At 33.6% G+C, this 22,608-nt stretch overlaps 1 protein-coding gene and 1 pseudogene across 2 annotated transcripts; one reads left to right on the top strand and one right to left on the bottom strand.

Annotated features, from left to right (window-relative positions):
• The first annotated feature begins 4,101 nt into the window (after nt 1-4,101).
• LOC114729777 (terpene synthase 10-like) lies at nt 4,102-4,852 on the top strand (annotated as a pseudogene).
• A 1,303-nt stretch (nt 4,853-6,155) lies between these two features.
• On the bottom strand, nt 6,156-9,695 carry LOC114729783 (terpene synthase 10-like). Of its 2 annotated transcripts, none has more exons than XM_028916821.1 (7): nt 9,444-9,695; nt 9,046-9,319; nt 8,571-8,955; nt 7,775-7,996; nt 7,227-7,365; nt 6,562-6,813; nt 6,156-6,475 (listed from the first exon to the last, which is right to left on the bottom strand). In XM_028916821.1, exons 1-7 carry the CDS (start codon nt 9,687-9,689, stop codon nt 6,191-6,193), a joined length of 1,803 nt encoding a protein of 600 aa, XP_028772654.1. In that variant the 5' UTR covers nt 9,690-9,695; the 3' UTR covers nt 6,156-6,190. The 2 variants fall into 2 exon arrangements, with proteins under 2 accessions (XP_028772654.1, XP_028772655.1); XM_028916822.1 differs by having other exon boundaries at nt 8,571-8,934.
• Nucleotides 9,696-22,608: the final 12,913 nt, after the last annotated feature.

Below are 22,608 nucleotides of genomic sequence, written 5' to 3'. Positions count from 1 at the left end.
CACCTAAGTCTAGTAAGGCATGTGAAATGTTTGTTTTGGTTATGCTGTAAGGAATAGTATAGGGACCCAGGTCTTTATACTTAATAAGTAACTGTGGCTTGAAGATAGCACTAACACTAGACCCCAGTTGGATTCTCTCACTATGCCTATACTTCCTCTTATTTGCACATAGGTCTTTTAGAAACTTAGCACACTTGGGCATTTTTTTAATCAAATCAAGTAATGACACATTAACTTCAAGTTTACTAAACATTTCAAAAAGCTCATCATTATCTTTCTTTTCAACAACTTTCTTACTCATGAGCTAAGAATGCAGAAAATGCAAGTCAGAAATGTTTACCTCATCACCTTTGGAAGGTGATCCTTTCTCTATTGGCCCTTGCTTAGCAGCTTCAAACTCCTTTTTCTCTTGAGCCAATGATTGCTTAAGGGATTGCTCTAAGAGCCTCTTATCTTTGGCACATTTGGATTGAATGGAGGTCTCTTGAGTAGCCTTGGGAATGTCTTGAGTGGTCTTAGAAGGAGGAGACTCAACTTTTATCTCTTCATCAATCGGTTCTTCATCCTCTTCATCATCTTTGAACTGCACTTTCTTCGCACTAATTTTTTTTACCACTTCTCAATGTGATTGCATTCAAAGATTTAGGATTTATCACCGTGTTGAAAGTGGGGAAATACTTCTCTAAGAATGCTTTTCTAAGGTTGTTCTAGTTATGGTAGGCATCTGCCATATGCCTAGGCAAGCTCATGCACCATTCTCGCGCTTTGCTCTCTAGAGACAAATGGAATACCTTCCAAAGAACTTCATCCAAACTAGCCCCGACCGGCTTCATGCTAGAGCATACCATAGAGAGAGATTTCAAATGATTGTATAGGTCATCACCTGTCAAACCATAGAATTTAGGCAAAGAATTAAGTAGTGGACCTTAAATTTCAAAATTAACATCAACATTAAGGCATGCAACATTAAAAGGATCATAATTTGTATCAAAAGTAGTGGCCCACTTCCCTAATGGTTCTTCTTCTAGGGTTACCTCCATTATTCTCACCTACTATATTATGTTCCCCATTATGTCCATTGCCCCCTCTGTCATCACCACCATTGGGATTATTAACAATTTCCATTATGTCACCTAAGTCAACCACCAAATCTAGACCAGCTAAATTGTCTAGTTCAACCTCAGGATCAATAGACGCACTATATTCACTAAAGGACAAGTTAGACTTGTGTGAAAGATTTTCCTCTTCAATTGTAATCTCACTAGTCCTTTTTACCCTTTAGTCTTGTCTAGCTTCCCTTATAGAACTTTGAAGCTCAGGATTGGAAGGGACTAGGGTTTTAGACCTACCCTTTCTTGGCATAAACAATCAACCAATCAAAAGCAAAGTGCAAAATTGACTTGCATAGTAAGATTCAAGCAAAAACAGATGAATGGAATGAGTGCAAGTGTATAAGTATGAGAATGAAAAAGAAAGGATATAAATGAAAAAGGAAATGCAATGTGTAATGAATAAAAGGATCTGAATACTTTTTTTTTACCTTTAAGTTTTCAATGCAATTATATGTTAAATGCTAAAACTATGCAATACTAACTAAAATGTAAATGAATAAAAAATCAAGATATTTAGTTGTTTTTTTGACAAATTTTCTATGCAAATGAAAAAAATGCTATGAAAAAACGAAAGCAAATGCAAACTATTTAAGAATGCAAAAACTAAAAGGCTCAAGGACCAAGTCAACCAAAATTTGACACTTAATTACTAGGAAACCAATTTCTTAGCTCCCCGGCAATGGCGCCACTTGAAGAACGAATCGGTAGTCGCTTTAGGTCCACTTTAAAAATTAACTGAATTAATGCAGTACGGTGCACAATCTGGGTCGTATTCATTTTAGGGAATCTCTAAAAAGAAATCCTAAGTAACTAAGTATGCAAAAGATAAAGAATTGACTTGGCAAGGGATTGATTTTCTTTTTAACTGACTAATTGGTAAAATTTAAAAGGATACAAAATGAGTAAATAATTTTTGAATTTTTAATTTATAAAATGGATATGAATGAAATAAATAAAGAGAATTAACAAGTAATAGCAAATAAAAAAGCAATCATCTAGCACAATGATTAAGGCCATCATTACTTCAATTAATTTGGGAGTTAGCTAAATTCAAAAGACTCTAAGGGCCATCCCTTAGACTCAGTTTAATTAGAATAATCAATACCAAGCTACCTTGCATATTAATTACTAACAATTAAATTGTTTCAGCATAATTAGCTAAAGAGAATCAAAGAAAAACAATTAATATTTTTAGTTTAATAACCAAGCCACATTGAATAACCACTGAATATTCACCATAATTTCAAAACATAGCCTAACCGAGTATATTGGTAAGGAAATTAAAGTTAATCACATCATAATATCAAATGCTAATCAAAGATTTCAACAACCACAACTAATCTCAATACAAATATAAATTATCACAGTACATTCAAACATTGTAAAATTCATTCTAAGACCTCGAAGTCACAATTATAATGAAAGAAGTAAAAATTGGAAGAGCTCAAACTACCCTTGGAAGCTACAAGTTCAAGTCATAAACATTGTACTAGAGAATTGAAGGATTTAGCTGAGCCTCTGCATCACTGAAACTCCACCGTATGCTTTAATAATCACAGCCATGGCAGAAAGCACAAAGGAAGATAAAAGAGACGACGATGATGATGAATGGGCTTCGATTGATGGGAGATAAGGAAATCACGATGAAGGCAGTGGATTTAGAATCAAGGTATGCAGTTTCTGGCGAGTCCCTCTGACCCTTCGTTGTGTTGCTGCTCTGTCTCTGGTCTGCCTCTGTTTGCTCTCTTTGTTACTCCTTTTCTAATCTGCCCCTACTGATTTCAGACGGAGGAGAAGAAGATGAAGAAGATAATGATAATGGGAGATTCTGCCATGCAGTCACAATCCTTTGGTCCTTCTTCGCCTTCGTTCTGCTCCCGGTGTTGCTCGCATCTGGTCCTCTCTCCCTGTTCGCCGTCAAGCCCTCATCAAATGAGGATGATGATCATTTTTAATTTCTTTTTTTTTTTTTAGGGTAGGCAGTAAAACGGTGCGTTTTACTGCCTGACCCTCTTTTATTTAATTTTTTTTTATTTCTTCTTCTTTTTTTTAATTTTCTTTCTTTTTTTAAAAAATTTTTAAATGCTCAAAACCTGCAATCAAAATTGAAGAATAAGGTAGTATTAATTGTCCTTAAAGATCAATCAATCACAATTATGACAAATTTACCCCTATTATGCACTAATTCAAATTAAAGCGCTCTAATATGATTTGAACTCAAATAATGCAATTAAGGACCAATAATAATGACAAAAACCCACTGAAAATATATAAAAATGCATGTAAAAACATAGGCTTGTCAGTGTCTCTAGAGATATTTAAAGGATTTCTTGATGATAAGGGCAACTCTCGTTTTGACCTTTAGGTAGAAATCAAGGGGATGCTTTCGCCGTATGAAGCCTCATTTCTTTCAACAAAAGGTGAAATATTACTGGATGAAGCTAGAGATTTTACCTCAACTTATCTCAAAGAATATGTTGATCAAAATTAAACAAAGAAGGTAATGAGACATCACTCCTAATTAATCATGCCTTAGAGCTTCCACTACATTGGAGGATATTGAGGTTGGAAGCTCGATGTCTCATCGATGTCTATGAAAGAAGACGGAATATGATCCTTCTTTGCTTACGCTTGCTAAATTGGATTTCAACATTTTACAATCCAAATACCAAGAAGATTTGAAGCACACATCAAGGTATGCATGTGTCTGAAAATAATCATGCTCTTTTAAACTTGCATTATTTCAGTATTTTTTTTTAATTATCTTACAACTCTTTCTTTGATTTTAAATATATTGGAGGGAAAATTCAATTAAATTCATTTTTGTTGCATCTCAACCTATTTCTTGTTGTGCTATTTTTTATTGTAAGTTAAAAAGTTGTTAAGGAATTTTAATGGGTTTTTAATGTAAAGATGGCTGAAGAGAATTGGGCTCGGAGAAAAGTTGAGCTTTTCAAAGGATAGAGTGGTGGAGAACTCCATTTGGGCAATGGCACTGGCTGTGGAGCCACGGTTTGGATATTACAGAAGAGTGGCGACAAAGGTTAACGCACTGATAACAACATTGATGATATGTATGATGTCTATGGCGAATTGGAAGAATTAGAAATATTTACAAATGTCATTGACAGGTTAGCACTTTGATTATCACCTTTTTATCATATATACCTTAATTTCTCTCCTTGTAATTGTCTTAACATGTTGATTAACATTTTGTAGATGGGATATAAATGCCATCAATTCTCTTCCAGAGTACATGATGATATGCTTCCTCGCACATTTTAATTTTGTCAATGAAGTGGCTTCTGACATCCTTAAAGAGAACGGACACAGCATCATTCCACACCTTAAGGAAGTGGTATGCGTGCTTTCGTTCAATTCATTGATTCATGGTTTTGTACATATATAATTAAAACTCAACTAATTGTAGAGATTATATTCTCTTATTTCAAGTGTTAATTATTCTTTTTCTTATTCTTTTTTAGTGGGCTAATCTTTGTAAATCGTATCTGGTTGAGGCAAAATGGTACCATAGGGCTTGTCAACCAAGCCTGCAAGAGCACTTAGAAAATGCTTGGATTTCAATTGGTGCATCTGTCATTCTTGTTCATGCTTATTTTGTCCTTTCTAACTCAAGCCTTCTAGACGCAGAATGCTTAGAAGATTATTATGACATTATTAATTATTCATCAATTATTTTACGCCTTGCCAATGATCTGGGAACATCCAAGGTATCATGAGAATTTCCTTTCAATTATTTAATTAACTATTGAGAATTTCATACCAATTTTCATCACATATTATTATTATTTTTGTAGCGTGAAAAGGAAACAGGTGACATGCCTACGTGAGTTGAGTGCTACATGAATGAAACTGGAGCTTCTGAAGCTGATGTTCGAAGGAATATAAATTCATTTATATGTGAAACTTGGAAGAAGATGAATAGAGAAGCTACCAATTTTCCAGACTTCAAGAGTTTCGTTGAAGTTCCTTTGACCATTGGAAGGATTTCACTGTTCATGTACCGGCATGGAGATGCCCATGGCATTCAAGATCTTCAGACTAAGAATAGTATTATATCGTTACTTTTCCAGCCTGTTATTGTTTGAACTTGCTTTGATTCACTTAGTCTTCTTAAAATAAGCATATTAAGTTTGAGTTGCTGATATGATGTTATCAGAGTCGGTTGAAAAAAGTGCACTGGTCTATCCTTGATAGATAAGCCTGAACCCATTATAAATGAAGTACAGGCAGAAAATAAGAATAAAATACGAATAAGTATATGTAATTACTCTTTTTAGTTTGAAAGAGATGAGTGAGCGGTTAAAACCATAAAACAATTTTCAATGTGTGTGTGGGGCAAAGGGACAGCGGACAAATGTCATCCTGTGCTAGAAATACCATTTAATGGAGCCTGGTTAATGGATGATCCAAATTTAAGGGGCTGATCAACCTCTGTGCTCATTTTCCCTGTAAAGAGCACTAAACAATTCACTCAGAAACAGTCAACATTTCATAAAATAATATTTTTTTAATCAAACATGTCATGAGCAAAGCATCCTAACTATTATCAAAACCTTTGTTTTGATACCAAAAGATCTCACGCCTTAGATTTTTTTACTTATAAGAGAGTAATTGGGATAATTTTTGAACCACTTAAACTCATTTTGTGATCTAAAAGTAGACAACTTGAAGCTTTAATTTAATTTTGTAAGTATACTGTTCATTTGGGAACCACCTTAACTCAAGACAAATTTTAAAAAGTCATAACTAATTCTAAAAAAATTAAAAAAAAAAAAAAGTAGTTCTGATCTTTACTTAAAAAGCTAGACGCATCCTCTACAAGGTAAGATTTTAAACTTGATCATATGCTTACATGCTATTTCCTCAAATTGCATGAAAATCCACTCACCGGAGCGTTGACGTTGGTGGGGGCTGTGGTACTGGCGGCTAGAGCTGCCGGTGGGGTCCCTAGCGAGGTGGCTGGGACCTTTAATAATAACATCAAAATATCAAATTAAAACTATTCTAAGCAAGTACGTATACATTTTCTTAACCAGTTTATTTATTGCATAAACTTAAATTCCTACAATAGGTTGGAACAGTATATGATTCATAGTTTGAGAATCTTGAACTGTATGGCCATCCCCATGTTGATACATGTAAAGAGACATTCTAGCAAGGTTTTCAGAAATTTGAATGAAACTCTTTGAGTAAAAAGAATTGGCCGTTTCTGTATTTATCTTCTTCCAAGCTTCAAATACCAAGGACTTTATGTGCCTATGGGCATCGGACTCAGAAGCCCCAGTTTCTTTCATATAGCACTCGATTGATTTGGGTATATCTCCTGTCTCCTTTTCACGCTAACAAAAAATCAAATATGAAGAAAAATTAATACCACATATCATAAAAGAACTGGTTAAAAGATGTATACTATCGTATATGGTACCTTGGATGTTCCCATGTCATTGGCAAGGCGTAAAATAGTTGCTGAAGAATGAATAAGTTCATAATAATCCTCTAAACGAACAAAGTTCTCATCATTTATATTTGAAGTAGGAAGCGCAAAATAAGCGTGAACGAGTATGACAGGAGCACTGATTGAAATCCATGCATTTTCCAAGTACTCTTGTAGGGTTGGTTGATAATCATAATAATACCATTTTGCCTCAATCATATATGATTTACAAAGATCAGCCCACTGAAAATGAATCGGACGGAAAAATCATTACTAGAAAATAAGGCAAAAGCACACATTTAGTTCTCTATTTTTATATAAGGTTTCATTTTGATATCCTGATTTGGGGGGGGGGGGGAGAAAAAAAAGAAGAAATTTTAGTCCTGTAATCCTAAGATTGTTAGTCTCAAATAATGATTTAATATGCAAGTATTTGAAAATGATTTGTAAATATTTTAAATTTCAAGTTCAGCATGTTTTGTTAATGGCATCAGGGTTAAGAGACTTAAAAGACACTATAAAATGAACCAAAAGAAAACCTTATATGAAGTTAAAGAATTAAAAGTGTCTGAATTTTTTTCGAAAAATAAACAATGGTCATGGTTATTTAAGTTTTGCGATATAAAATATATATGAAATCATAAATAAATTCATACCGCCTTCTTAAGGTGATGGATGATGTTTTGCCCATGATCTTTAAGGAAGTCAAAAGCCACTTCATTAACAAAGTTATATAGTGCAAGGAAGCATATTTTCATGTAGCCTGGTAGTTCATCCATGGCATTGATATCCCACCTATATAATCAAAAAGCCGAAAATGGAAATATATATTAGGATAATTAAATAGAGAGAAATTAAATACTATCTCTGGTTCTTAATATAAAAGCTAGTTGAAGATTGAATTTGATTCTAAATATAAGATTTCAATTCACTTTATCTCTAAAATTTATAATATTTTCTCTAAAATATCCTAATGATAGTAAAGGTTTCCATCAATAAATAGTTTTAATACACATGATTAAGAATGGTAGTTTAAGAAAGTTAGCACACATTTATTATAATTAACTAAATTAATTAACTAATTTTTTTAATCTTTTCAAACGAGTTATCTTATTCTTATATCAAGGATCGGAGGTAGTATAATTGACATGTCGTAAAAATTTTATATTGTATGACATAATTATCAACACAAAGTAGTGCTAACCGGTCAACCACTTCTGTGAAAAGTTGTAACTCTTCAAATTTGCCATATGCATCATAAATATCATCAATTGTTGTTATTAAAGCATTGACTTTTGCCATCAGCCTTCTGAAATGTCCAAGTTGTGGTTGAAAAGCCAGCCCCACTGTCCAAAAGAAGTTTTCCACTATTCGATCTCTTATTGCAAAATTCAGCTTTTCCCCGAGTCCAATTCCTTTCCACCATCTTCGTGATCAAAGAAAACCCAAAAAATGCTGAATTAGTTGTAATACGATAATTTTTTTTTTACTTTATTCAGTCCTAAATATAAAAACTAAATAATTAATTTATAGATATTAAGAAGATTATTTGAGTCTCTTATTTCTTATAAAATGTTTTGGTTTATCTAAGATCACATTTAATTATTTGTAATGGAAACTACCCATGTGAAAAACCTTCCTTACCACGTGGAACTGACAGGGATACTTTGGCAAAAATTACACATTTATGAGATAAAGTATTATGAGGACTTACTCTGAACACCAAAACAAATCTTTTAGTTAAATTATCTAACTTACATTCAGGACACGTGGGAGTATTTATTTTCTATATGAAGGATTTAGCACAGTCAAATTATCTAACTTTTTCCTTATAATTACCATAAAAGCTTAGTAACACAATGATAACTTAATTATATTTGAATAGCTTTTTTTTTTTACAAAAAAATAAAGTATAAATTCAACTACTTATATTTTTTAAGGGAAATAAATCATAGCAGGACAAGAAACTATGTGTTATATCTTTCTATGATTATTTTTACCTTGATGTATGTTTCAAATCTTCTTGGTGCTGGACTTGTACTACATTGAAATCCAATTTTGCTAGCTTAAGCAAAGAAGGGCTTACATTCTGTCTTCTTTGTTGGTAAACATCAATGAACCACCGAGCTTCTAATCTTGATGTCCTCCAATATAAAGGAAGCTCCAGAGAGTGATTAACCAAGATAAAAATCTCATCATTTTCATCTTTGTTTTTCCTCACAAATTTTTTGAGACACGTTGAGCTGAAATCTCTTGCTTCATCTAATATCATTTCACCTTCCGTTGATAGAAATGATGCTTCATATAAAGATAACAACCCCCTGATATCAACGGACAGCCGAGAATCAAAATGATTCTCAGAATCTAGAAATCCATTAAATAAATCTGAAAGAAATTAAACCATATGTAAATATTTTCACCTAACGATTTTTTACTTCAAACTTGAGAATTTGAGGATTAAATAAAGAAATATACCCGATGACACGTTATAGCCGTGGTGTCTTAAGAGTCTAAATTCAAGAGCCGTGGCATATAATGAATTTGGTCTCCTCTTCAATATGCCATTATTATTATAATTATTGTAAGCATTCTCCATTATGTTCCTAATTTCAAGGTTAAAATGAGCAGCCACTCCTAGTCTTTGCAAGACATCGATGAACTCAAGTTGATCCACAAGATCTGCAAATTTTGAGAACATATCTCTTACTTCTTCCTTCAATCTATCTCTTTCTTTTGCATATGATTCTTCCTGTGATAATCGACCATCAGTTCATCATAAAACCACCCAGAAAAAAGGTTATACAATTATTAATCAAATAAGATCAAGACGAACTAATTAATTAGTAAAGATTATAGTGTGATGCATAACATACCACGAAGTCACTTCTCAGTGATTGGATATAATCATAATCCCAAATTGAAGGCTTGAAAGAGTTCACACATCGACGAAAAGTAGTGTTTTGATCAGAAACTACCAAGGTTGTGGCAACGCATTGGATGGTACGAGGAACACGACAGGTCGTGATTGTTGAAAGTGGGGAGATAGGTTTTGATGGAAGCATTTTGTGTTTGAAGATGGTGCCATTTGAAAGTAAGCCAAATTGGTATTGAAGAGCCATTATTGGCGTGAAGGGAAAAAGATTGAAAGAATCTGTGTGGTAATTGGAACCTTATTATGCTTTATATTAAGTTCAGCACTAGAAGAGTACATGGCACTTGCTTGCAAAGTGCGTGGCAATAACGCCGTACACCACTGTATAATGCAAACATTTTATATCCCAATGGGATGTCATGGTTGACATTTTTCATGATCCAACCGGCTAGACTAGTATTCGAACAAGTCACGTAATAATTCAATAAAATTTTAATAAAAATTTTATATAAAAAAATTCATAATAAGTTTAATTATCAATAGAATAACACTATAATATATGAGGATTTCAATGAATAATACGTCATCATGCCAATATATGGTCTAAAAATATTAAGCATAATAGCGTTTGAATGCCGGTTCAACTTAACTATACAAAAAATTTTCTAATTCAAATCAAGCCCACTAACAAGTTCAGTCAATAGTTCGACCTCCAGTTCTTTAAAAATCATTGGTACAATCAATTTGAAATAAGTTTGAATCAAGTTGTCTTGAAGTGCCCCCAAACCCCACGTGCAATCATCTCTATCTCCCCCACCCCCTAAAGCATTGTCATCTATAATGTTTGAAAGATTAGTTAAAAATAATCATAATAAGAAATATAATTTAGCTGCCAATAGGGGTTAGATCTAGAAGAGACTAGTTTCTTATAATATGATGAATTAATATTTGAATTCCTGTTAGAGGAGGTACCTACATTTAGTGCTCAACTCAAACAGGATTGCATCTAATAGGAGAATACGTGTGCTTAGCAAAAAAAAAGAAATATAATTTAGCTAGTCCACAGTTTTACTTTAAAATTTACCATGATTATTTACAAATCCTTAAAAAGTCTAGATTTTGAAAATATACAAGAGGTTTTTGTAATTTTATCAAAACTGAAAGTGAAAGATGTTAAGCATTTTACTCAATATTCTAATATCTAAAATTAAAAATATATTACTCCCTTCAATTCTTAATATAAACATACTTAACTAACTCGAGTAGATAAATAAAGTTATATAAATTAGTTAATTATAATAAGTATAACATGATCTTCCTAAAATATCTCTTTATAATATGAGATCATATATCACTTTATAAGTTAGGTTAATTAATTCAAGAAAAATGCTGAATATGAAAAACAACATAAATTACAGCCTTATAAATTTATAACTAAATCTAACCTTCAGCTAACTCCTAAATGTATATACATGTCAAGGAGATGAGAGGAGGGAGTCCTTCAATTATGATCAATACAAAACCATATATCATCGAATCAATCAACCTTGGATTATTATTTCCACTCATATCCGCTCCCACTTTGAGAGCATTGATTAAAACAACTTTAGCCTATTTTCCTAACATAGCTAATGGACAAGATAGTTTGTGCCCACACGTAAACTTATTTTCCTAACATACCTATAAGAAAGTTGTATTATTTAATTAGGGGGGGCCTCGCATAATATTTCAGATAGATACGATTCATAAAAAGCAGAAATATGGTAGGGTCGGGGGAGCCTAATCCCTTTGCTTTATTCAGAAGACTATCATGGGAATCGTCATGTGATTATGGCGGACACAATCTGATTTGTTGATCTTATTTCAAAAGTTGTTGGATTTTTAGCTGGAGTACATGAATGAAAATTTATTAAAAAAAATATGTGTTGGTTATGCTAAATTTAATTTCAGGTAATTGATGATGAGACGGAATAGATAGATTATATATGTGTGCGCGCCAAATTTAAGATATAGGCCTTCAACTGAAACTAAAATGCAAATTAATCAAATAAATTCTTGAATTCTCAAAATTTGATGCCAATAGGAAATCATGTTCATCAAGAAATTTGATGCCGACTGATCATCCTCTCATATAAGCTCTCAAGTTAATTAACTAAATTAACTCTATATAGTATAAAGGTCAATTTAAATTGTCTGTCTTTATGAGGAGCTTTGTTAAAACTTTGAAACCTTTTTAATAAAAACATGATTAAAAGAAAAGGAAAGAAGAAGAGAAGATTGATTTATTTTGTTTTTGAAAACAAACCGAGAAAATTAAAAGCAAAATTTAAAAGAAAGCAAAAATTGAATGTAAACTTTGCAAGGACGTTGATATATAGCTATCATGGTTCAAAAAGATGAAGAGTTGGATAAAAATAGTTTACTAAGTCAAACAAAATACCCTAAATAACATCTAAGTCATGATTAATTAATTAACAATTATACCTAGAAAGCTAACATATAACATCCTTTCATTAATCAATTAAAAGTCACTTAGCTTATGAATTCAATTAAACAACTATATCTTATTTCTTGAAGAGAGTTATCTATCAAAAACTCTAGAACATAAACTATTTGTGCAAATCAAAATAGATATCTATAAAGAAAAACACTCATAGAATCATGAGGAAACTAAAAATTTATTCATTTAAAGCTTCAAAACATAATTGTCCAACTGAAACACAAAGTTAATAACAATTCATAAAAATAAAAGGCTTGACCTAAGAAATTCACAAAAGCAACATACTCATAGATTAAAATATTGAAACTAACAAACATCCTAATATAAATAGGAACTTAAGCCATGTCATTTTGTCCTCAGCAACAAGAAGGACTAGCCACACATGTGGCTAGATGACACCATAATGATAAAAGAAAATAAGAAGAATATATTGAACAACTGAACATAGGAGAAGCCAAGTGTATGCTTGTGATTGTGTAAGTGTAAATGGCTTCATTATTCTGCAAGGCTTCTTTGATCTCCTTTTATAGCTCTTGAATCCATCCTAATTGAATGAGAAAACCTGTGAGACTTCTAGCTTAATTTTTTTTATCTTCTTTTATCTTTTAATCTTGTTGATCTCTTGCATTTGAGGAAAATGACTTCATTTAATATATCTTGAATTCAAAAGGTAGAACTTTGATTTTGAATTCTCTTGATTTGGTGTGATCTTCATGGCAACCAAAAGGAAGAGCTTTTGAATTTAAGTGATGGAGGATAAGAGGATAATATTTCAAATTTGAATAAAGATATGACGATAGGATGAACTATTGTTAGAGTTTAGGAAGAGGATAAAGATGATAACATGGATATTTGAAAAAATAAATGGATAATGGATATATGGTAGATATGACACGAAATTTAATAAAAATTATTAATAAAATATTTATTCAAATTCAAAATACGCTAAAGGAATTATCCATAAAAGAAATTAATTATTCAAGCTCTTTAATTTAGGCCGGAAGGTAGGAGATATTTTGGCTTGATATTTTGAATAACCATGAGATCTTTTTTCTTAGGCCTGGTCATGTAAGATGGCCATTTTTTCCCTTGGCCGGTGAAAATACCATTTTACCCTTCATCATTATGACCAAATCTGACTGTAGAATATTGTTCTATCATGTTTCCTTGCAGTAATGCTACAACCCAGGCTTCCAAATTATGCTTGTAGCTCTTAAAAATTTACTTTTAAAATCTAGATCCATTTTTTCTTTAACAAAATATTTCCTGGAATCAAATCAAAGATACTGTTCAAAAGGAAAATTATAAAAATATAATAAAAATGTACTTTTAAGCAATTAATTTATATAATTTCCTTCATTCAACATATGAGTATCTATTGCATTTTAAGCCCTTTAAACAATATAAAATCCCTTAACTTTGTGAAATTCATGTTATTTTAGCATATTTTCCTTTAGTTATCATACTTTTTGGTGAATTAATACATATTTAGAAGTATTTATGATGGGAAAATGTGCATAGTTGATACTTGGGCTAAAGTTATGGATTTATGGTTAATTGTTAATCTTTTGCCCCTATTTCATCAACTTTGGCTTTTATAGTTTATCTTGTTTTGATATGTAGTTGAAGCTTGCTAATAGAGCTATTTGAAGCAAATATTAATCTCCTTGGAATTGAAAAGAAGCTTAGAGAGCCATAACATGATGGAAAAATCAAGCAAATAAGAGATCTAAAGCAATAAGCCATTGGCCTTAGCTAACAGGAACCTTTGGCTTCAGCCAACAAAGGAGACAGAAAGGAATTGGCCATAGCTAAGATAAATCTTAGTTGCAGCCAACACAGAATTACTAATACTCTATGTTTTGAAGATAGCACACATTTTAGGGCTCCATATGCCGTATAAATAGAAGGAAAGTGCTGAAATAAAGGGATCCTGGACTCTAGGGAGTTAGGGTGCTAGGGTTTTGAGAGATGGAAGAGCTTTGAGTAAGAGATTGAGCTTTGGAAGAGATTTGGAGCTCATTCTTCTTGGTTTTTCTACTATTCTTCCCTTTCCTTTCTTGTAATTTGCTATAACCATTACTACAACACGAACCTTTTACTTCTGTTTTGGAGGACCTTTTACTTTTGTTTTAGAGGGACATAAAAAAAAGGAAGTAAAAAGTACCCCCTTTTCACTTCTATTTTAAACAAAGGATAATAGTGCTCTTATTCTCGTATGTTATAAGTATAAGTAAAAAGACCTCATATTTACTTCCATTTTGGTGAAACAAAAGTAAATATGGGGATCTTTTACTTCTATTTTTCAAGAATAGAGGTAAATAGTGTGACTTTTTACTTTTGTTTTCTAGGAACAGAAGTAAAAGTTCATAGTTTTCACTTCCTTTTTCCAGCAACAGACATGAATGAGCATTTTTTTAAAAAAAAAAATCATTTCTTGAATAGCTTTCTTGCCATAACCTGCACTTTCAACATATACAATTACTGCTACTTTCCGACAATTTATCCAGCAAGTAATACATCTAGCCATCATATCAAGATAAGTCATCAGTACATTAATTAGTCAAAAACCACAAAGTGCAAAAGTTAAAATTGATAACCTTCTATAAACTTAAACTTCTATATCACTTCCTAGACCACTATTCATGAAGAAGTTATTGTGCAAAAATGTCTCAAATGAAATCAATATTATTGCTGGTGTATGAGGAGCCATTATCAAAAATATGCAAATTAAGAAATGAATAAATTCAAATGTATGAATGATGAGAGTCTTTGTTGTTTGCTTTAATCAAAAATAAATCCAAGCAATGCAATATAGTGCAAAACTCAGGTCATTTTACTTTGAGGAGCTTTTATTTGAAATCCTAAGCAAACTAAGTATCAAAAATAATAAATTGTCTGGGCAAAAAGGTTCTGGGTTTTGAAAAATTTTACTTTACTAACTATTAAAGATGTAATGGAATAAATCTAAACCACTACTTTTTATATTTTCTTTTATAAAAATGAATGGGAATGGATATGATAAAATGTATTAAATGAATGTTTCTTGGAAATGGATTAATGACCTTGCTTGTTCAAAATATTTTGGGAGTTGAAAATGCACTAAATCTTAATGGAAAACCCCAAAACACCATTTGAGTCAAGCAATCTTAATTAGCAATAATTTCTACTATCGTAGCTAATAAACACCTCTTAAGTTACTATTGAAAGCTACTTAGTCACTACCAGAAAAAAGGCTTTTCACGGCGATTAATAGTGGCTTTTTACGGCGGTTTTGAAGGCAAAGTTGATAAAGGTGACGTTGAAAGGTAAAGAAAACAAGGCGGTTAAACAATAAATCGCCGTTGAAATTTAACTTTCAATGGCGGTTTTTTGTTTTAACCGCCGTGGAAAATACTTTTAACGGCGATTATGAATATAACCGCCGTTAAAAATATCTTTTTTTAAAAAAATTCTATTGGATTTTCTTTTTTACCACTCTGCAGTTTACAGTTCCAAACAATTGTAGGCAGTGCAAAATACGCAGAACAAGATCAATTAGCTAGTTAATATATACAACATTGAAATTTCTTTTACACAATGCGAAAATAGGGAAACCGGCTAATAGAACTAAGTGGTTAAGACCAAAGAACACGTATTGGCTAGGACCAGCAATTCTGAAATAGAAGTAACTACTTCTCTGTACAATAGAAATCATGAACATGTACATATAAGAGGGAACCGAGAGAAAACATCTAACAATGAATTTTTTGAGAAATGACCTAACTATTTGAAAGCTAAATTTCAATAGTTTGTACCAATGTTGTTGACAAAGTGTCCCTCATCAAGTTGATGTCATCCATGAGATATGGCGCAGTATTTTGAAATATCTGTTAATAAAAAATAACATAGTAAACTTAGTCAAAAATGTGAAATGAATTGAAGAACGTCATGCATGTAACTCATTTTACCTCGTCTAATTTCTCAGTCGTTCCTGTCTCAATTATGTCATTCATGTAGCGGATGACATAATATCCACATTCAACATGTCCTTGTTGACAACGATACTAAAAAATAAGTATAAAATTGAATATTAGACATTATTGATTATAAACATTAACTTTAATTCATCCAAAAATATTTAAAAGTTAGTTCAAAACAACATATACCTTTGGAAGAATCCATGTTGGTGCTTGTCTATTTTGTTTAATCGCCACAACATTAAAACTATGAAAAGCCCTATCAATAGTATAAGAGAAAATGATATTATAGCATGTTTTTATAAACTTCACAAGTAAAATATATAATATAAACTAACGTGTCGATGACATCTTTGGTTTCTTCGGATGGACTTCCACAGAGTGAATCAAACCAGTAAACTTTGTTGTCAAAAGGGGCACAAACAATTAGAGTCCAATGATAACTGCAAAAAACAAACCATGTTAATTATAACCCAACACATACAACTTGTATATCTCAAATACAATAATACACTTACCGTTCCACATAAGGTGCAAAATATATTGGCTTTTTGGTCTGAGTCATTGTGGTCATAATGTAGATTGACCTTGCTTCCACAGTATTAAATTCTTTCTACACCCTTTGAGGACACATAAAGCCATATTTTCCTTCAAGCCCTCCGTTTCGACAGATTTGATTAAAGTGCATGTTGTTCAAGTAAAAAACATTAGGACATGCATGAAATATAATATGTAATAAGAAAATGATATTGTAACTTACAAAATAGCAAGCTGCATGAAGACTATATCAAACTCCTCAAAGTTGAGGAACTAAACGAGGTCCCTCTTGTCAATGGTGAAGTCGTATGTTATATCTGAACCCACAATCCCCAACAGCATCTTGAAAGTCACAGGCTTATCCATGTTTGGCACCATGAAATGAAAAACCTCTAAACTGGAATACATGAGCGCAACATCACCAGGAAGAGGCAAGAGTACAGGATCTGATGATGCGCTCGTTGTGGCCTTCTTCGCTGCCGCCCTCTTCACCATTGGCTTTGCAATAAGTCTCTTTGGCCACAAAATGAAATGTCCTTTAGCTTGGGCCAAGAGTCAAATCTCATCAGTAGGATTGGGCACTGGTGTACCCCCTGACCATGAACAATTCTCTCCATTGTCACCCTTGCTTGATTGCTCGGAATTTTGTTGCCGTGAATCGTTGTGCCCATGAATGCTCGACCACTAGTAACATGAACAGGTGAATTTTCATAATCCACATAGAGAGAACACGGCATCCCATTGTCTTCGACAGGGTCAGGGCTAGGGTCAAGGTCAGACACTGTCAGTTGCTGTGTCTGATTATTACTGCCTTTTCCGCTTTTTATCATAGGTGAACCCTGAAACATGATATGAAATTAGTTAAGGAACATTATATAAGTTTAAATGGATCAAATGAATCTTTAGAAGATTTAAAAAGATGTGTAATTATTACCTGGGAAGGTTCAGATACTCAGGGCATCTGGAATCTGCTCGTACCCATCATCACCTTAGTCTATTGAAACTTGGCATCGAATTCGTCATGTATCTTTTGCATCTCTGCCATGTGTTGTTGACTTAGTTCAGCTCGAACTCTCTCTGTTTCTTCTTCTGTAGTCATTGGTCGAGCTCCTCTTTAGATACCATGTTAGTGGAGGATGATCTAGTACTTCTTTGTGAAGCAGAGCCAAAAAATTCTTTAATACCAATCCCTTTAGGGGTCTCTCTAACTCTTCCGGAATGGTCAGCCTTTCCAATAGCAGTGGCCAAGATATCCATCCGTCCTTGAGGGATGAATGTACCTTGAGATAATTGCTCCTCAAGTGTATCCTGTATCATTAAAGCAACAAATTCAATTTAAGATAATTGAAAAAAACAATTAATGAAGCATAATTCTTAAATATTACTTACAATCTTCTCAGCAACAGCAGTAGACTGTGGAGTATGTATTGACCCTTTTTAATCCTCGCCGCCTTCCATTTTTCTTGGCGAGAAGGACGCTTAATAGGTGGAATGTAGCCAGTAGGATTTGAAGCAGCAGCCATCTGTGCATTCTTCATCCGTTCCTCCATCATACTTCTTTCCAACCCACCATACCCTGCACGAGACATGGTATGTGGGTATACATTCTGCTCAGATATTTGTTTTGTTCTTCTGACTCAATGCCTATGACAATTAAACAAATTCGACAAGTTAGTTTAGTTAAATAAAATATGACCTGATTAAAAATTAAGTTTGAAGAACCAAACCTGAAATGTAGGGTCTTCACGTTGCTTCACAAAACTCTCCCATGCTTCGTCACTAATAAATGAATATCGTTCCTTAGATGCTCACCCTTTCTTTTTCCACGAATATAATGTTTTGTAAGCATGGCCTTAAAATCCCTCCACCGTTCATCAAGTTGCTTAAACAGACAGTCTCTCATTTGCTCAGTGGCAGGAATAAAATCAAATGTCAGCTGCAATACAATAATAGCATAGAGTTATAAAGTAAATAAGCAACTATAATTGAAACAAGTAGAGAAAACAATGCACAATATACCAATATATCCTCCCAAAGTTTTTTCTTCAATTTTTGTCCACCTTCTCCAGCTAGGAATGTCATGCCAATCTTACTGCGTGTGACATAACCCACATAAACTAGTAAATTGAGTCCCAGCCTTTCCTATAGGCTTCAGATCATCATCAAACTCCACTGTAATCCTCATAGGCTGTGTGCTCTCATCACGTAAAGCTAAATGCCTCATACGGGTTGGCCCTCTACCTTTCTCCGCTAGTAAACAGTTGTCGTCACTAACCCTGTTGACCGGATCCGTCCATTTCCTGTTTAAAGAACAACGATTAATAAATGTAAGAAAAGAAATATCAAGTTAATATAAAATGTTATATTATTGTATATTTAGCAAAAAATATCAAATAATTCATTTAAGCCTTACACGATTATCCTCCCAAATTCCTTCACAATGATCATCTCTAATAGCATAGTCATCATCTACCAAATCTAATTCAACTATTTAGGTCGAGTAGCTGTGAAAGGCGAGGTTTCATCAAGATTAAGCTCTAAGTCATCATCATCTCCACCAACTCCTTGCCTTTTACCTTGAAGCACGATAGACAATTTCTTTTTTGCTAGATCGGGAACGAAGAACACTTGTTTTGCTTGACTTGCCAAAATAAATGGCTCGTCTCCATATCCAAACCTCTCAAGATCGACCAAAACAAATCCAAATTCTTCATCCACTTGCACAACATTACTATTAACCCACTTACATTTGAAGACAGGAACTTTAAACTTAGTATAACTAACCTCCCATATCTCTTCTATTATTCCATAATAGGATATTGCCGCCAACATTGGGTTTCTGTCTTTAGAACTAGCAAAATGCATGGCTTCCGCTACTACCATCACCCCACTATTCTGCATAGTACTCTTATTATCTTGGTTTTTGTGTAAAAAGAATAACCATTTATATCATATCCACCCCAACACAAACCCTCAAAAGAAGGCCTGCAGCTAGCCTCTGTATTGTCTCAGAAGGATTGCCATCTTTTAACACTTCTCGCTTGAACCACTCTGCAAATGACTTATTATGTTCATTAGCTAGTTGCATATCACTCTTTCTTGGATTCAAGTTCCTCAGCATATTCTTGTGAGCATTTAAGTAAGGCAAAACTTCATCCGTGTTGTTTAAAATGTATAGATGTGCCTGCATTACAACTTCTCTTGACATAGACCTCACTATGACACCCCGTGTTCCCTTGCTTCTTCTCCCCTGATCATGTCGAGATTGAGGAAGACCAACTGCCTTTACCCTATCAAGATATGTGTTACAAAACTCAACTGCCTCCTCTCCTCAGCTATATCTCTCAACAATTGATGCCTCAGGCCGATAAGGATTCTTAGAGTACCCTTTTAGGATTTTCATGTATCTCTCAAAAGGGTACATCCATCTTAAACACATAGGGCCACAAAGTCTTATCTCTCGCACAAGATGAGCTATCAAGTGGACCATAATATCAAAAATGATGGAGGAAAATGCATTTCCAATTGAGAGAGGATCACATAACCTTCATTTTCTAATTCATCCAACTCAGCAGGATCAATGACTTTGTTGCAAATGGCACTAAAAAACACACAAAGTCTTGTAATAGTATTTCTCACATCGGTTTTCATAATACCTCGAATAGCAAGTGGAAGTAATTGTTGCATCACCACATGACAATCATGAGACTTCATTCCCGTTATCTTCAAATCTTGCATTGAAACAAGTTTGCTTAAATTAGAAGAATAACCTTGTGGCATCTTAATACTATTGACAAAACCACAGAAACTTCTTTTCTCTTCTTTTGATAATGTGTACGCAGCTAGATGTAAATAAGCCCTCTTACCATCTCTTTCTTGTGGGTGAAGGACATTTCTTATTCCAATTTCGACTAAGTCTCATCTTGTATTGATTCCATCTTTAGTCTTTCCACTTATATGCAAAAGTGTACCAACAAGGCTCTCACACATTCTTCTCCACATGCATCACATCTAGACTATGCCTCATATCAAGACTTTGCCAATATGGAAGATCAAAAAAGATAGATCTTTTTTTTTCATATATTTCTCTCACCGGTAGTCTTCTTCTTCTTCTTACAAAGACCACATTAATTCCATCCACCCGCTGATAAACTTCTTTTCCAATTAATGGTCTTGGAGCCATTTCATATTCTTGTGAGCCTTAAATGCCTTTTTCAATCTACGGTAAGGGTGATACCGACTAAGAAACCTTTTGTAACCAAGGTATACTGTCTTCATGCCATGTTTAAGTTACATATAGTGGGTGCCTTCTTCACATATTGGGCATGCTTTATGCCCCTTAACACTGTATCCTCACAAATTTCCATATGCTGGAAAGTCATTTATCGTGGTGAAGATCATGGCATGTAAATTGAAGGTCTCTTGTTTATATGCATCAAACACATCAACACCTTCCTCCCATAATTTCTTCAGATCCTCAATCAAAGGTGCCAAATACACATCGATATCGTTTCCGGTTGTTTTGGCCCTAGATCATCAAAGATAGCATGATATACTTTCTTTTCATACATAACCAAGGAGGCAAGTTGTAAATTACGAGAAGCACTGGCCAAGCACTAGTGTGCTACTAAGATTATCATATGGGTTAATTCCATCCGTACAAAGCCCTAGCCGAAGGTTTCTTGGCTCGCCACCAAATTGAGGAAATTTTTGATCTATTGTTTTCCATTGAGGAGAATCTGCCGGGTGACAAGCTTTCCATCACATATTTTCTCATCGAAATGCCATCTCAAGTTCTTTGCATCTGTGGCATTAGCAAATAGACGCTTAAATCGTGGTATTATTGGAAGATACCACAGAACCTTCAAAGGAGAACCTTTGGTCATCTCATTATAATCACCATCATCTTTCTTCATTTTGTATCTAAAAGTCCCACATTTAGGGTACTTATTCAACCCTTCATAATCATTTCTGAATAATATGCAGTCATTAGGACACGCATGTATCTTCTCATATTCCAAACCCATCGGACACAAAATCTTTTTGCCTCATACATTCGTTTCGGAAGTGAATTCCCTTTGGGAAGAATATCACTCAGCAATTCAAGCAATTCCGTAAAACTAGCATCGGTCCAACCATTTCTTGCCTCAAATTCATCAGTTTCAATACGGTTGTCAACCTTGTGTAATCATCTTACACCCTAGGTATAAAGGTGTCTCTGCATCACTACACAAAGTTTCAAAGGTGGAAGAAAACTGTGTAGAGGATTCAGACCTATATCACGAAACATATCCGAAATTCTATCACCAAAGTCTTCATTAACAACCTTCTCATTTGTAGACAGTGTAGTCTTTTTAATTTCTCCATGCCATATCTAATTTGTATACCTCAAATTTATCCCATCACAGATAAGATGCTCTTTTATCTCAGAAATACTCCGTCAACTATTGTTTAAACATTTGACACAAGGACAATAGTACAATCCATCTCTTTTACTAGGGGCATTTCTCTGAGCAAACTCAAGAAACTTTTCAACCCCATCCTCATATTCCTTGCTAATTCTCTTAGCTTTCATCCAACTACGATCCATTGTTCTACAGATTATTTAACAATACTTTACTATCAATCAAAATTCATAACGAAGAAAAAAAACACAAAATAATAACAGATTATTTATTACTAAATTCTTATATTTATTACAAAAAATTACCAAAATTCGAAATAAATATCAAAAAATTAAAAAATTTAAAAACTTCACAACTAATCAACTTCAAACATTTAACATGTTTCTAATACAGTATATAAGAAGGAATTAAGGTTTTCTCACATCCAATGCCCACCAATCAACGGTTCAACCACATAAAAAATGCAAAATGAACAATACAAGCCAACCACAATGTAAAACTAAGAAACCCATTTCATATATAACAGATTTTCATGGCAAAACATTCAACAAACCAAGAAAATTGAAAAGAATGAAAGAAGAGGATACTCACAAAGTAGAGAAGATTCAAATGCGAAATAAGGGCGTTCGACGGCGACAGACGGCGGCAAGGCACCACAAGCTCAATGGAGGAGTTTAAACGGTGGGATAATGGGGTATGGCCAGTATAGCAGTTTTTCGGTGGTGGGACAGAGGGGACCATGGCCGAGAAAGATGATGCGAAATG

Source organism: Neltuma alba, unplaced genomic scaffold, assembly GCF_004799145.2.
Source record: "Neltuma alba isolate B1F8T4 unplaced genomic scaffold, ASM479914v2 tig00012678_pilon, whole genome shotgun sequence".
NCBI classification, from domain to species: Eukaryota; Viridiplantae; Streptophyta; class Magnoliopsida; order Fabales; family Fabaceae; genus Neltuma; species Neltuma alba.
Note: the sequence above shows the minus strand (reverse complement) of the source record. Positions and strands in the feature narration are given on the sequence as shown.